The sequence below is a fragment of the Spinacia oleracea genome, chromosome 4 (genome assembly GCF_020520425.1).
Source record: "Spinacia oleracea cultivar Varoflay chromosome 4, BTI_SOV_V1, whole genome shotgun sequence".
Lineage (NCBI taxonomy): Eukaryota > Viridiplantae > Streptophyta > Magnoliopsida > Caryophyllales > Amaranthaceae > Spinacia > Spinacia oleracea.
This window is the reverse complement of record NC_079490.1, coordinates 208,586-222,657: the sequence shown is the minus strand read 5'-3', so window position 1 is coordinate 222,657 and position 14,072 is coordinate 208,586. Positions and strand designations below refer to the sequence as shown.

At 35.9% G+C, this 14,072-nt stretch overlaps 1 protein-coding gene across 1 annotated transcript; it reads right to left on the bottom strand.

Moving 5' to 3' along the window:
• Positions 1-2,832: 2,832 nt before the first annotated feature.
• Positions 2,833-6,895, bottom strand: LOC110790436 (uncharacterized). The gene is made up of 7 exons (XM_021995219.2): positions 6,353-6,895; positions 5,797-5,883; positions 5,423-5,698; positions 5,097-5,261; positions 4,942-4,995; positions 4,667-4,813; positions 2,833-3,757 (listed from the first exon to the last, which is right to left on the bottom strand). The coding sequence occupies exons 1-7, from the start codon at positions 6,521-6,523 to the stop codon at positions 3,380-3,382; spliced, it is 1,278 nt and encodes a 425-aa protein (XP_021850911.1). The 5' UTR covers positions 6,524-6,895; the 3' UTR covers positions 2,833-3,379.
• Positions 6,896-14,072: the final 7,177 nt, after the last annotated feature.

The following is a 14,072-nucleotide window of genomic DNA, read 5'->3' as shown; positions in this document are numbered from 1 at the left end:
CAATTTCATATTTCCTCAAAAATTTAAATTTCATAAGATACAATATCACGAAGATAATAGTTACAATATCTATATATATGATTCTTTTTACCCACTAAACCCGTACTGATTAGTTTGAGATTTTATAATATGCGTTTATGTAATGGTACTGCGTAGTAAAAGTTTATGTCATGATGTTTATTCTTTATCATTGTATAGTCTAAATTTTTTAATTAGACTTGGTGGCATAAAAATATTCCACAATTCAAGTAGAGGGGAATGTGATATCTCTGAAACAAGGGATGTGAATCGAGTCCTTCACACGTGGGTGGGAAATGTTTACCCTTGATTCTCGTTGCTTTCCTTTTTTTATATATTTGACTCACGTATACACTCGCATTACAGTGCGCTTAAGGTTTTGAATTTGAAACGTTGTTGTTTATTACAAGACATGACACGTTATTATTAAAAGATCCATGTCCTGAATTGATGTAACAAAAATGACAATCTTTTTAATAAATAGGTAAGCTTATTAACCCTTTCAAAATAAAATAGCAAACATAAACTTGTGAAATTTCAACTTGGTGATGATAGAAAAATATCATGCAACTTATAACAATTGGAAAAAAAAACATATAAGGTTAATATTGAGTAGTCAAAAGGTTGATGAGTACTAAATTTTGACAGATTTTCAATAAACTTGATGAATTATGTCCAACTTTTCTTCAAAAAATAGTGATTCAGCTCAAAACCTGAAATAGAATAGTCAACCCATTGTTAGAACTTGCAGAGGCCACGACACTTTTAATTTAAATTAAACGATGTTCATCTCACTACCCATGATATGTTGCTTCGTGCATATAGTAGGTAAAACTTACTATCTCTCCTAAATGTCTGATCAAAGTGGATCTCAAAAAAGCTTATGACTCCATTGAATAGAGTTTCCTTCATGATGTGATGCTCGAGATTGGTTTCCCTTCTTTATTTGTTAAATGGATGTTTGCTTGCATTTCATCAGTTTCATATAGTAGTTTGATAAATGAAAAACCTTGTTCTCCCTTTTGTGCTTGGAAGGGTCTTAGACAAGGAGACATTGTCACCTTTCTTATTTGCTATTGGGGTGGACTATTTTACAAGGCATAACCAGTTACAGAAGAACGCTGATTTAACTTTCACCCAAGAAGTGAGAAGTTAGAGTCACCCATCTAATGTGTGTCGATGACTTTTTGATGTTCTCAAGGGCCGATGAGATTCCCGTGCAGATGATGTATGATGCTTTTATGCAGTTTTCTCAAGCTTTTGGTCTTTAGGTGAATCTTGATAAAACCAGTGTTTATCTAAGCGGGGTTTCAAATTTAAACAAAGTCAAGCTCCTGGATATTTTTGCAAAAGCCAGCATGTAGATCTCTTTTCCGGTAGTCCCTCTCTCTACAAAGAAGTTAACTTACTTTCTTTGTAAGTGATTGATCGAAAAACTACTTAGCGAGCTAAAGTCTGTAGTGTTAAACACCTCTCTTATGCTAGAAGGTTACAATTGGTGAAAGTGATTTTGCTAGGCTAGCAATATTTTTGGTGTCAAATTTTTATTCCCCTAAAAAAAGGGCTTCGAGAGATCCAAAACTTTTGTAGAATATATTTGTGGATGGATAACATTGAGCCCTATAAGAAATCATTGGTGTCTTGGTATAACTTGTGTTTATCTATGTTTGTAAGGGACTGAAATGTAAAAGATCTCATTTTGTGGAATGTAGTTGTTGTGGCTAAACTCATACGAGCTCTTTCCTGCAGGTGGGTGAACAACTACTACATGAAGGGTCGGTAGGTATAAGATTTTGATTGACCTGCCTGTATAATTGTATATCCTAGGCCTTGAAGAAAATTAGTTATGAATTAATTAATATGTGAAGTATGAGGTTGGGATGATGTATGTCACAAACTCACAACAGGGTGTTGCCGATTAAGCTCATGTGCAAGTCCTTGATTGGAACTCATGGCAAGGTAAAAGGTTCCATGGAGCAGACTTATATGCAAGAACTTGGCCTCACCAAGGAGTAGTTAATTTCTTGGGTCGCTTCACGTAATAGGTTGATCATCTCTTGGAATTGAATGTTGTTATTTCTAATATGTGTAATGTGTGCCTACCCTTGATCATCTCTTGGCTCTTGGAATTGAATGTTGTTATTTCTAATATGTGTAATGTGTTGTCTACCTGGGGCTGCTCCTTAAGGTATTACGTAAACTCGAGTTCTGCAAACAGGCTGTGAATTTTAGTGTACTGTCTGGGCCATAAAGTCCAGCAGGAGGAAGAGAGGAAAGCACAAAGTGTACTTGATCTATTTTTATGAGGCGATTTACCATATATGATCATTGATTACAAAGGAACGAGAAGACCTTCACTCACAATCACAACCATAAAGGGCCTGATACAATGTTCAGAGAAATCATCTTCAAGGTTGCATGTAGGTGCACTACGCTGATGAAACAAATCCTTATTAGTTATTAGTGTTTAGCTTTGATTCTCAATGGATAGTTTAGTTTATTAAAACAAGAATAAAAACATGGGACATCGACATTGTTGATTGTTGATTGTTGATTGTTTAAGATCGAGATGGATAGCCTATAACTCTATAAGAATACGAAAATAAAAAGGCCTAGGCCCTAGGGAGAAGTGGATTCTTGACAAGAACCAAAAAAGGACGGTAGGCCCAATGCGACGACTGTCGACTGGAAACTGGAAACTGGAAAGTGGAGTCATCCATTCACATGCGCGGAGCAATCAAAACCACTTAAATTTTTTTTAAAAATAATAATTTTAAAATAAAAAAAAGCAAACTTTGTTTGACAAATGAAAAGGAAAAGTAAAGAAAAGAATATATAAACAAAGACAAATGCACTTAAACAGAGATTTGTTTGACAAATTAAATGGGAATTAACTAGTACTACTACTACTAGCCTACTAGGGAGTAATTTACTACTAAGTACTAATACTTACCAAGTGATTACAAATACTACTAGTATTGAAAGCAGAAACTCAGGCTGCATCCTCCCCAGTTCACTTACATGGAGGAGAAACTTCAAAACCAATACCAGTGTCCACTGTCCACTGTCCAGTGCAAATCAACTCGAATCCCACAAAACAAAACCAAAACCAAAACCAAAACCAAAACCAAAACCTATATTCTACTTGATTCCACCACCACCCATACAGACATACAGTGCCATACATACGTTTAGAAATAGACATACCGACTTTAAATTACAGGCGAACCAGGCCAATCCCTTTGGGGTGCCTCTGATTATGACCGGGGATGTTTGTTTGGTTAATAGTAATAATACTGTGGAGTGTGGAGTAATATTCTACGCGCAGAGTACTTTGCACTATTTGGTTCTTAGAAGCTAATTAAGCGCATTTAGCATTTTTGCCAGGGCCTCCGTAATAAAAGTAATGACCCCAATCACCGTTATTCCCGGTTTGAACATCATAACAGCTTGACTGCTCTGTGAAGGTACCAATATCTTTAGGAGCCTTGAGATTGTTTGACTCATCAACCACCTGTATGTTTCTGAAGTAACTTGCCTTACCAAATCCTTCCTCTGGGAAACGTCCGCTCCCCATTTGAGTTGAAGTATGTTGTCCATCTGGTTCCGAGTTTACCACTTCCCCTCCCCATTCTATCATTGAAGCACTGTCCGCCAAGTACGAGAACAAGAACGATGGCCAGTATCCCAATACATAGTCATTCCCAAACTGCATCCACCAGTTTCCTTCCTTTGGATCCTATATACATACACACATTATAACATTATACATTATACATTATACATTATACATTATAGAGGAGATACCACTATTAAGTATTAACCTCGTCACTTTATCATTCTTATTTATATTTATATTTATATTCATATTAAACATTTAAACCCATTACCAATTTAATAACAATTAAAGACACTACATGGTGGTAGTTCCTCTTAAGAGTTAACATGGCCATCCCACTTCCACTTCCACTTCCACTCCCACTCCCACCCAACAACCCACCCATTTAGTCCCACCCCAAATTTAGTCCCACAAATACAAGTCAAAAAAGCATTTGGATTGTTTTGCAACTCCCATTATTCACAGTTAACATTACATGTGATCATCTTTTGTCCTCTTTTATGGATCAAAAGGCTTAATATGAATAGCTTTTCATTGTCCTCACTCTTGATTGATAAGAGAGAGAAAGATAAAGAGGACAATTACAAATGGGTGGTGCGGGTCCTACACTCTTTATAAAATTATTGGCCCCTCTATTTATTAATTTTTAATCTATCACTATTTGGAGACCCCAACTTGAAAGATTCTTACTACTCAGCATCTAATCCACACACCACAAACCTTTTGTACCTTTCTAGTTTCTCCCCCTCCTTAATTTTCTTTTGCTTATTACAGTACAACTTATTCCATCTATCTTAACTAATAATATTTCAGAAACACCAACACCTTTCCTTTTTCTTTTTCTTTTTTTTATAAATTTGGAAAGCTATTTTAAATATGCATCCTTTTCGACAGCAAAAGCCACTGATTTCTTTGAATTTTATACTAGTGCTACATGCTGAATAATTGCAACCATGTTAATGTATAAGTAATACTCCACTCCATAATATCACAACTAATAAGAGATTGAGTGAAGATATTGGAATTTACCTTCCAGACAAGGATACTGATATCATATTGGGAACTACGAAACCCAGAGACAGGGGAGATGCTTGCTCCCATTGCTATCTCGCTGTTAATTTGTATGAATCCTGAGCATAATAGGTTGTAGCAGCCGGTAGCCTGATAAGCATCACTCTGTATGTTTTTTAATTTTGGAGTAAAAATTATTAGTAACAAATCAGGATTAGGCTATCAATAATTAGTATACACAATAACAAGGACAAGAGTTGAAAGTGTGCAAACTTGAAAACAGGGTAGCTTACCGTCCAGTATGTGAAAAGCCTGGTATTGTTATCTCCGTAAAGATCGGGGCTCACCTGTTCCACATCCATTCACACAAGCATTTTGTAGTAATTACACATCCATTCATACTTGACACTTGAATTTAAGACAGTGTTGTGATATAATGAATAGATACCTGCCAACCAGCTTCAATACTATTAAGATCTTCACCAAAGGAGCCTCCCAAAATCCAGATTTGAGACAAGCTAAACTCGTTGGGCTGCTGGATTCTAGGTTCCCAAACGTTTATGGTTGCCTTTGCTCCATAGTACTTGTCTCCTTCAACATATGCAATTGCATGCTGTTTATCAAATAAAAGGAAACTAACTTAAAATCAATCAAGCAATAAAACCCTGGACTTCCTGTTACTAATCAAGTAAACAATAAGCAGTGCAATGAAGACATGGAAGTAATAGAATGGAAGTGAATGGGTTTAAAGTTTAAAGATGAATGAAAGGAGACCTGATGTCCGCTTTCGTTGACAAGGTCGGGATCTGGAGACCTGGGCTTGGCAATGCTGCGATGCTTCTTCCTTCCATATCTTTTAATAGAGCTGGCCCTCAACACATCATCCTCCTTGGTTCTTCTAACAGGAATAGTCCCCTCTGGACATTTACCATTAGCGTGCCACAGCTGAGTTATAGGGTTGCTTCGAGGTTCAGCCTTAGAATTAACCTTCACCTTGCTATCACCAAACAAGCCTGATCCTAAGCCTTCTGGGTGGTAATTAGGCCTCGTCTACATAAACCACACAATCACAACACTGAGTGAGTGAGCAAGTCTAAAACATACAGTGAATGAGACTGACAGACTGACAGACAGACAGACAGACAGACCTGAATGGTATGGTTCTTGAGGAAAGGATGATCAAAGGCCGGTTGATGCTTTATAGGAATGCAGTCAATAGAATCACCATCTGGGCTCTGCAAATACCAGCACAAATTTCAACTAGGAATCTAACATAGGACAGATAACCAATTTATCAAACCATGCAAAACATTCATTGCCCTCCATATAACTATTCAAAATGAATAATTGATGATCCAAAACATATGACCATGGAAACAGCTTGAGGAACAGTAAAGAATCTTTTTTATTTACCTAAACAGTTCAAACTATGAACTCAATCAATATTTTTAATTTTTAATTTTTAATTTTTAATTTTTAATTTTTAATTTTTAATTTATTTTGGGTGTAAAAGGGAATAGAAAAATAAGGGAAAAGGCCTTTCATTTTTTCTAGCACAGAACAAACTAGAAGGTAGTAGTAGTCCTTAAAACACAACCCAGCTCCCTAGCTATTTCCAGCAAACAGCTCAAGCATTTTTTAACAAAAACGGACTATAATTATAAATAAAAAAATCAGTGAGGATGGAAGGAAGAGAGAGAAAACCTGAATGGTTTTGACAGAAGGCTTATTGAGACGTTTCAAATGTTTCTGGACTTGAAACTTCTGGCGAGAAGGTGAATGGAATCTAGCCGCAGAAGCAACGGAGAAGAGAACCCAAATCCACAACAAGAAGAAGAAAAAGAAGAACGGAAGTCCACCAAGCTTAAACCCCATTAGAGAGAAAAATAAAGAGATCGATTCGGAGTGAATCAGTAACGTACCATGGAAATAAAATGATAAAATGTCAAGTTAGATTTGATTTGAAAAGAAGATGGGGGTTAATAGCACATCAAAAACTCCCCCAATTCAACTGTGCTTCCCTACCTCGAACCCCACACCAGTACCAGTACCAGTACCAGTACCAGTACCACCCCTCTTCTTCTTTCTCTCTCCTCAACCAAACCTCTTTCTTTTTCCCTGGTTTAGCTTTTTTTTTTTCTGTTCTTTGAGGAGAGAGGGAGAGAGCGAGTGAGTGTGTTTGTGTAATGTGAATGTGTTTGTGTATGAGAGAGAGAGAGAGAGAGAGAGAGTGTGTGTGTGTGTAAATTACTAAATTGTGTAATGTGTTGGTGGGGTTTTTTCTGGTTTCCGCAAAAGTCCAATTAACGGACGTCTTTTTCTATTCTTTTTTACTTTTATTTTTCAATTAAACATTACGGATATTTTCCATTTTTTAGAGCGATTTCCTTCAATATTGCACAAAGATCCAATAATTCCATAAATACGTTATTTTTTAAGTTATTTCCCAGCATATCGTCCACGTAAGGAAGGGAGAAAGAGAAATAATTTTTTTTTTCCGGTTCAGCATTGAACCGTCATATGAGATAGCGGTTTCGTTTTAAAGCAAACCGCCATCTCAGATGGCGGTTCAATGTTATACACCGCTATCTCAGATAGCGGTTTGTATTAAAACAAAACCGCTATCTCAGATGGCGGTTTACTTAATTGTAAATTATTTTAAACATGAATTACAGTTTAAATAGAAATATAATTTAGAAGTAACCTCTAGTGACATCAATTGTGTCTGCAGCTCAGTGGATAGAGTATGTTGTTTCTACCTAGGAGGTCGTGGGTTCATGTAACACCCCGACAATTCTCTCTTTTCTAAAATAATCTTTTAATATAAAACGTAGAGAATTATCAAGGCATTATCGCCCGTGTGAAAACGTAACGGCTTATTCAGAATTTTGCAGCGGAAAACATAAAACTAACTTTAGGTTTATAAATAATCGATTACAGGTTTAATCCCCAAAAATCAACCAACGAAAATAAGGAAATATAAATAGTACGACAAGTTTAAAGTCCCAATTAACAAACCCAAGTCAACTTAGCAAATCAAAACTAAATACAAGCTCTCTATTCCCGATCCCAATGATGCAACATCTTCAAACCTGCAGATGGACAATGCTTATTGATCCTTAGAGACTGCTCACCAAAGATTGGGTCATCACAGGATCAATAAGGCATAGCCATGATCAACATGCACAAGCAAAAGCACGTAATCAGCAAAGCTGAGTACTACATACTAAAACAATAATAATCCTAACATAATTCTATTAAACGAACAATCCTAACGTGATGCTAATGAAACAAAGGTAAGGGTAAACAATACATTAATTTGAATGCCACACTTGACCAGACTAAGCTAGACTGGACTAGACTTTTATAACAATAGTATTATTTTAATTGAAATAGGCAATGGACTGAGCTGTCTACTAGAAACTTCTTCTTCTTCACTAAGGAAGACGAGGTACGGGCGCGACTCCGTAAACCCCAATGACCTGCGATATCGAGGGACTTTTAAATAAAAATAGAACCGGTGAACAATCCGGCCCCAGAAAAAGCCATAGGCGACCCATGACCCCAACTCCTGATTGTCCGTCACTTTAGACGTGCACAGTCTAAAGCTATTGCTACTCATTTTCACTTTACATGACTTAACTTTTACTACTTGGTTACGACTCATCAAACATACATATTATATTCAACAAGTAAACACAACTTCTTTTATCTTTGAAATAAACAAGTGATCACAACGTTCAACCAAGAGCCAATTCCAACTATTTTAATCCTTCCTTTATCCATATTTAAAAACCTTTATTAGGTATAAGGTTCAACTACCAAACAAGGTCCTCAGCCCTTATAAAGTAGTGAAAATCTAAAGAGGAACAACGATCAATAAAGATCTAAACCAATATTAAATACTATAAAGTTCCCCAAAACCAACATGCTTGCATCAATATTCCATGCTAACATGATTCAATTCTTATAAATAAAGTTATATGCTCAACGCATTAATTCAACGACATTGAACATGAAACTCCAACATAAACAAGTTCATAAATATATTCATCATATTCTCAATACAACACACATCCAAGCACACAGGTATGTACGTACCTTGTGTAGACAAACTGATAGGCCACTTTAACGAATTCAAAAGTCACCCACAAAGAATTCTCCGCCTAAAATAATCAAGAAACGTACCAAAATCAACTCCTAATAATTTACAGCAACACTAACGTACTCTAAACACATCCTAAACATATTTAGAACATTCCCCAATATCGAAACTTAATTAATTAACTTCCTAGAATAGTGATTAATTCCCTAACGATCCCTAATTATCATAAACTCTAACAAACGTTCCTTTTTAAAATTTTCAGCAATATAAAATAATTTCAAACGTCCACAAAACATAATCCACGTTCTTAAAATCTTAAAAATAATAGCTTTAATAATATATAGTCATTCTATTATGATTTAAATCATTAAAACCTTAAAAATTCACACTTTATTAATTAAAAACTCTTATTTCAATTCAATTATGTAATCTGAAAATTAAATTATTAATTAAGCATAATATATAATCTGAAAATCTAACTTAATCATAAAACTTATAATTTATATTCAAGAAACATGAATTAAATTATTAAAACTCCATTTAAAACCCTAACTTAACGTAATTAACAAATCTGAAAATAATTAAATTAGTTTCAACAACATATAATCTGAAATTTCATAACTTAATCATAAAAATTATAAATTTAATTCAAGAAACATAAATTAATTAAATAAACAAAATTAAAATAATTAGTTACTTAGGGTTTAAGAAATAACCAAAAAAAGATTCAAAGGGTGTTGGTCGGCGGCAAGGGAGGCGCAGCAGCGGCCGGTGGTCAGGAGAACTGGGTGACACGGCAGGATGCAGCCGGGCAGGTGGTGGTTGCGCTCGACGGTGGTGCGGTTGGCAGCACAATGGCTGTGCGCAAGAAAGAATCAAAGAGGAGTACTTGCGCGAAGGAGAAGGGAGTGAGGAGGTGAGGTTCGCGGCTGAGCAGTGGCGGTGGCGCAGCTGGTGGCCGACGCACGGTGGTTCTGGTTCACTGTAACAAATAAAACAAGACTTAAGGAGTTAAGGAGGAGAGAAACGTGAAAGAAAGACAAGAGCAAGAGGGAGGAGGGACTACCGTGAGCGGCGACGGCGGTGGTCCGGCTTGTAGTGGCGGCGGCCGGCGGCTGAGGCTGGAGTGTTGAGGGTTCACGTGAAGCAAGGGAAGAAGATGAGGGGAGGGTTTTTGGTTTTTGTTTTCACGTGAAGTTGAGGAGGAAGGGAGTAGGTAGTTTGGGTTTTATTACTTTGGGCTTCACCAATTGGGCTAGAGTTAGGAGTTTAATTTTAGGATTCGAATCCAAAACCGAAATATGATCGTTTTCTAAATTCAATCGATTTTCGTAATTCAAATTCTTTTTAACTTAAAATTCTAAAATTATTCTTTATTGCACAAACCGTTAAAATATTTAGAATATACTTAAATAAAATTAAATATACATTAAATATATAATAAAGTTCTAAAATCGTTAAATATTTAGAACGTACTTAAAATAAAATAAATATACGTTAATTATATATTTATTACTTAAAATTCATAAATTCTATTTAAATATAAACAATGTACGTTAAAATATATTAATAAAATTTATAAATTTACGGGGGATTACAGTTCAAATCCTACCTAATGTGTTTATTTCTTTTTAACCATTTATTAATATTAATTATAAACATTTCCAAATTTAACTTATCAACATTAGCGTCTGTAGCTCAGTGGATAGAGTATTTGTTTCCTAAGCAAAAGGTCGTGGGTTCGATCCGTAGCTGATGCGGTTTTTTTTTTTACCATTTATAAATAGTACGTGATTGTAAACCGCTATCTCAGATAGCGGTTTACTTAAGTCAACCGCTACCTGAGCTAGCGGTTTAGTGTCGCTTCGTTAAAAAAAAAAAAAACGGTTTTAATGCTGACGTGGACGGTATGGTTGGAATTAAATTAAAATGTGGCGCATTTTGAGAATTTGACGTTCTTTAAACAATATTGAAGGAAATCGCTCCATTTTTTACTTGTTTGATTTCAATTTTTTCCTTTTTTTTAGAGGTTAATTTCAAATCACTTGCGAAGGCAATACTCCCAACTTTAGAATTATCCCCCACCCCTTCCTATTGTAAGCCACCTTTTATGTTTAGAATTTTTTTTTTATTTTTATATTGGCCAACAACAAGAAAATATTACGAAAAATAAGAAAAAGAAATAGAGGTAGAGGTCGCTCTAGTTACAAGATCATGCGCCCTCTTAAGATATTGTCTATGAAAATGTGATGATTTTCCAAGAACCAAGCCATGGCTGCAATTCAATTTCTTTTCTTTCGGGATCCATCAACCTGAATTAGATATATCCTTCTTTCTACTCCCGTGTCAGCAAGTATTGCCCTAAAAAACGGAGGATAAATATGATCGATTTCCGGAATATGAAGAAATCGTAATGTAAAAGGAGGCTGGTTTGTCACAGTCCCATGTTGCTTCAAACCATAAGTTATACGAGCTTGCACTATAGAACAGTACTATGGTCATTTATGAAAATCATGTTATTCCTTACTCACAGACCCCAAAGAGTAGGGCTACTTTTCCCAACCTGGCGTTTGAGAAGCCGAATATAGTAGAGAAACCAATCGACGAAGAAAAGGTTCTCATTGTTTTTTGAGTGAATCGCAAGGGATCAACAACTCCAAACTTATTTCGCAATATCACAATAGCTAAATATGTGTTGAATGCCCTCGTTATTACTTGCACTGGGCTGGTAAATTTCTGCCAAAAAATTTAAAGTATGGGCCGGGTACCCCGACCCGGTAAAATACAACATTAATGGGCCGGGTCATAGGCAGCCTTTTTTTTGACGGACGGTGGTCATAGGCAGCCTAAATGCCTATTAGATTTAGTGATACGATTAGATATTGTTGGACGGGCTTCGGGGCTAAATAGGGCTGGACTCTAAGGGTGTAGGTCCAGGCCCTTAATTACAAATAAAATTAACTTTTTTTACTTTTTTAATAAAAAAATTTACTGACCCACACACTAGTCATGACAATGCACATCTCATTTTCTCTCTCTCTCCTCTTTTATGGTTTCTCCTCTATTGATAATTTGGAGCGATTTCCTTCAATATTGTTTAAAAAACGTCAAATTTCCAAAATGCGCCACTTTTTAACTTAATTCCCACCATACCGTCCACGTCAGCATTAAAATCGGTCTTTTTTTTTTTTAAGTCAACCGCTACCTGAGATAGCGGTTTATAATCACGTAGGTAGTACTATTTATAAATGGTTAAAAAAAAAAACTGCATCAGCTAGGGGTCAAACCCACGACCTTTTGGTTAGGAAATAAACACTCTATCCGCTGAGCTAAAAACACTAATGTTGATAAGTTAAATTTAGAAATGTTTATAATTAATATTAATAAATGGTTAAAAAGAAATAAACACATCAGGTAGGATTCGAACTCACGACCTCCTGCGAAGAAACAACACACTCTATCCACTGAGCTACAGATACAATTGATGTCATAAGAGGTTACTTCTAAATCATATTTCTATTTAAACTGTAATTCATGTTAAAAATAATTTACAATTAAGTAAGCCGCCATCTGAGATAGCGGTTTTGTTTTAATACAAACCGCTATCTGAGATAGCGGTGTATAACATTGAACCGCCATCTGAGATGGCGGTTTGCTTTAAAACGAAACCGCTATCTCATATAGCAGTTCAATGCTGAACCGGAAAAAAAAATTACTTCTCTTTCTCCCTTGCTTACGTGGACGATATGGTGGGAAATAACTTAAAAAGTAACGTATTTAGGGAATTGTTGGATCTTTATGCAATATTGAAGGAAATCGCTCAAAGAAAGAAGAAAAAGAATAACAGGAGAGAAAAAAATAAAAAGGAAAATAAAAATAAAAATAAATACAAACTAAATCCCCCAATTTAATGAGGAGTCAGACCCCAAGTAAATCCCTTCGTGTTCCCTTCTTCTTCGTCCCCCCTTCCAGTTCGTTCTTTGTCTTTTACCCGACTCCACTGCTCCGCGGCTCACTATCAACAATCTTCATCCCCTTCGCTGCTCCTCTTTCAGCCCTCAATCATCATCAATCAGTCCGTCATCAACAATCCTCCACCATCAACGTTGATTCTTCATAAATCCATAAACTTCTAATTCAATCTCACGGCCTCAGTCGCAGCTCATGTTCAATCAATCGGAGTCGTTCAATTTCATTAATTCCGTACCAAATTTGAGCGCTCAAATGTTCGGTCGAACGTTAATGGAGGTTCGGACGAACCCATTTCTAGTTCGGGCGAACTCCGTAGTGGTTTGGGCGAACTTCAAATTCAGTAGCTTCTGTAAATTGAGTTCGGTCGAACTCCATTCGGGTTCGACCAAACCGAACTGCTCTGTATTTTACTCTGTTTTAGACTGCTGTTTTTGGGCTTATTTGTTGAGTTTTTGCTGTTGTTGTTGATTGTGGAATGATTTTGGTGTAGGAGGTGAAGGAGGTTGTTGCGGTGGATACAGGGGCTGCTGTGTTATTGAAAGGTGGACCAGGTTGGTGTGGTGTAGGATATGAAATAGGGTGGTGTAGGATAAGAATGATGGTTTGTTGTAGCTTGTCGTTCTTTGAGTCGTTGACTTTTCTTGATCGGCTTTTAAGCTCGTATTTCGATTCCCGAACAACATGTACCTACACAAAAAAGAAAGGAAAATAGGAGATAAACAAGAAATAGAAAAATAAAATAAATAATAATAATAATAATAATAATAATAGTAGTAGAAATAGAAATAAAAAATAAAATAAAATATGAAATAGAAAATTAATAACGAAAAGTATAATAACTAAACTATAAAATTATAAAATAAATAAATTACGAAAATAAGATCTAAAAACTAACAAAAATAGCTAAAAACGTTAAACTAAGCTATAAATAATCGAAGGAAGAAATCAAGTAAAATAAAGACTAAAAATGCTAAAAATAGGATAAAATCGACTCAAATAATGCCTCATTTACTACCATATGAGTGACATAAATGTCACTCATCAAATCCTCGACTTCGGTGTTCATAACCGATCCCAGCAGTTTAATAATCCAAAATCAATAATAATACTATAATTTTAAATACGGAATTGAAATAGAATAGGCAAAGAAAAAAAGAATTATACCAAACCGACCAATAGCATGGTACAATCACGAATTGAATGTGATTGGGCGCAAATAGGAATTAACGAAACACAACGAACACACGACTTCGTGTGTGTGTACGAGCCGCGACGAGCGCGGACAACAGCATGGCGCGGCTTGGCGCGCGCGCGGGCGAGAGGAATAGAGAGTGTGGGCGAGTGTGC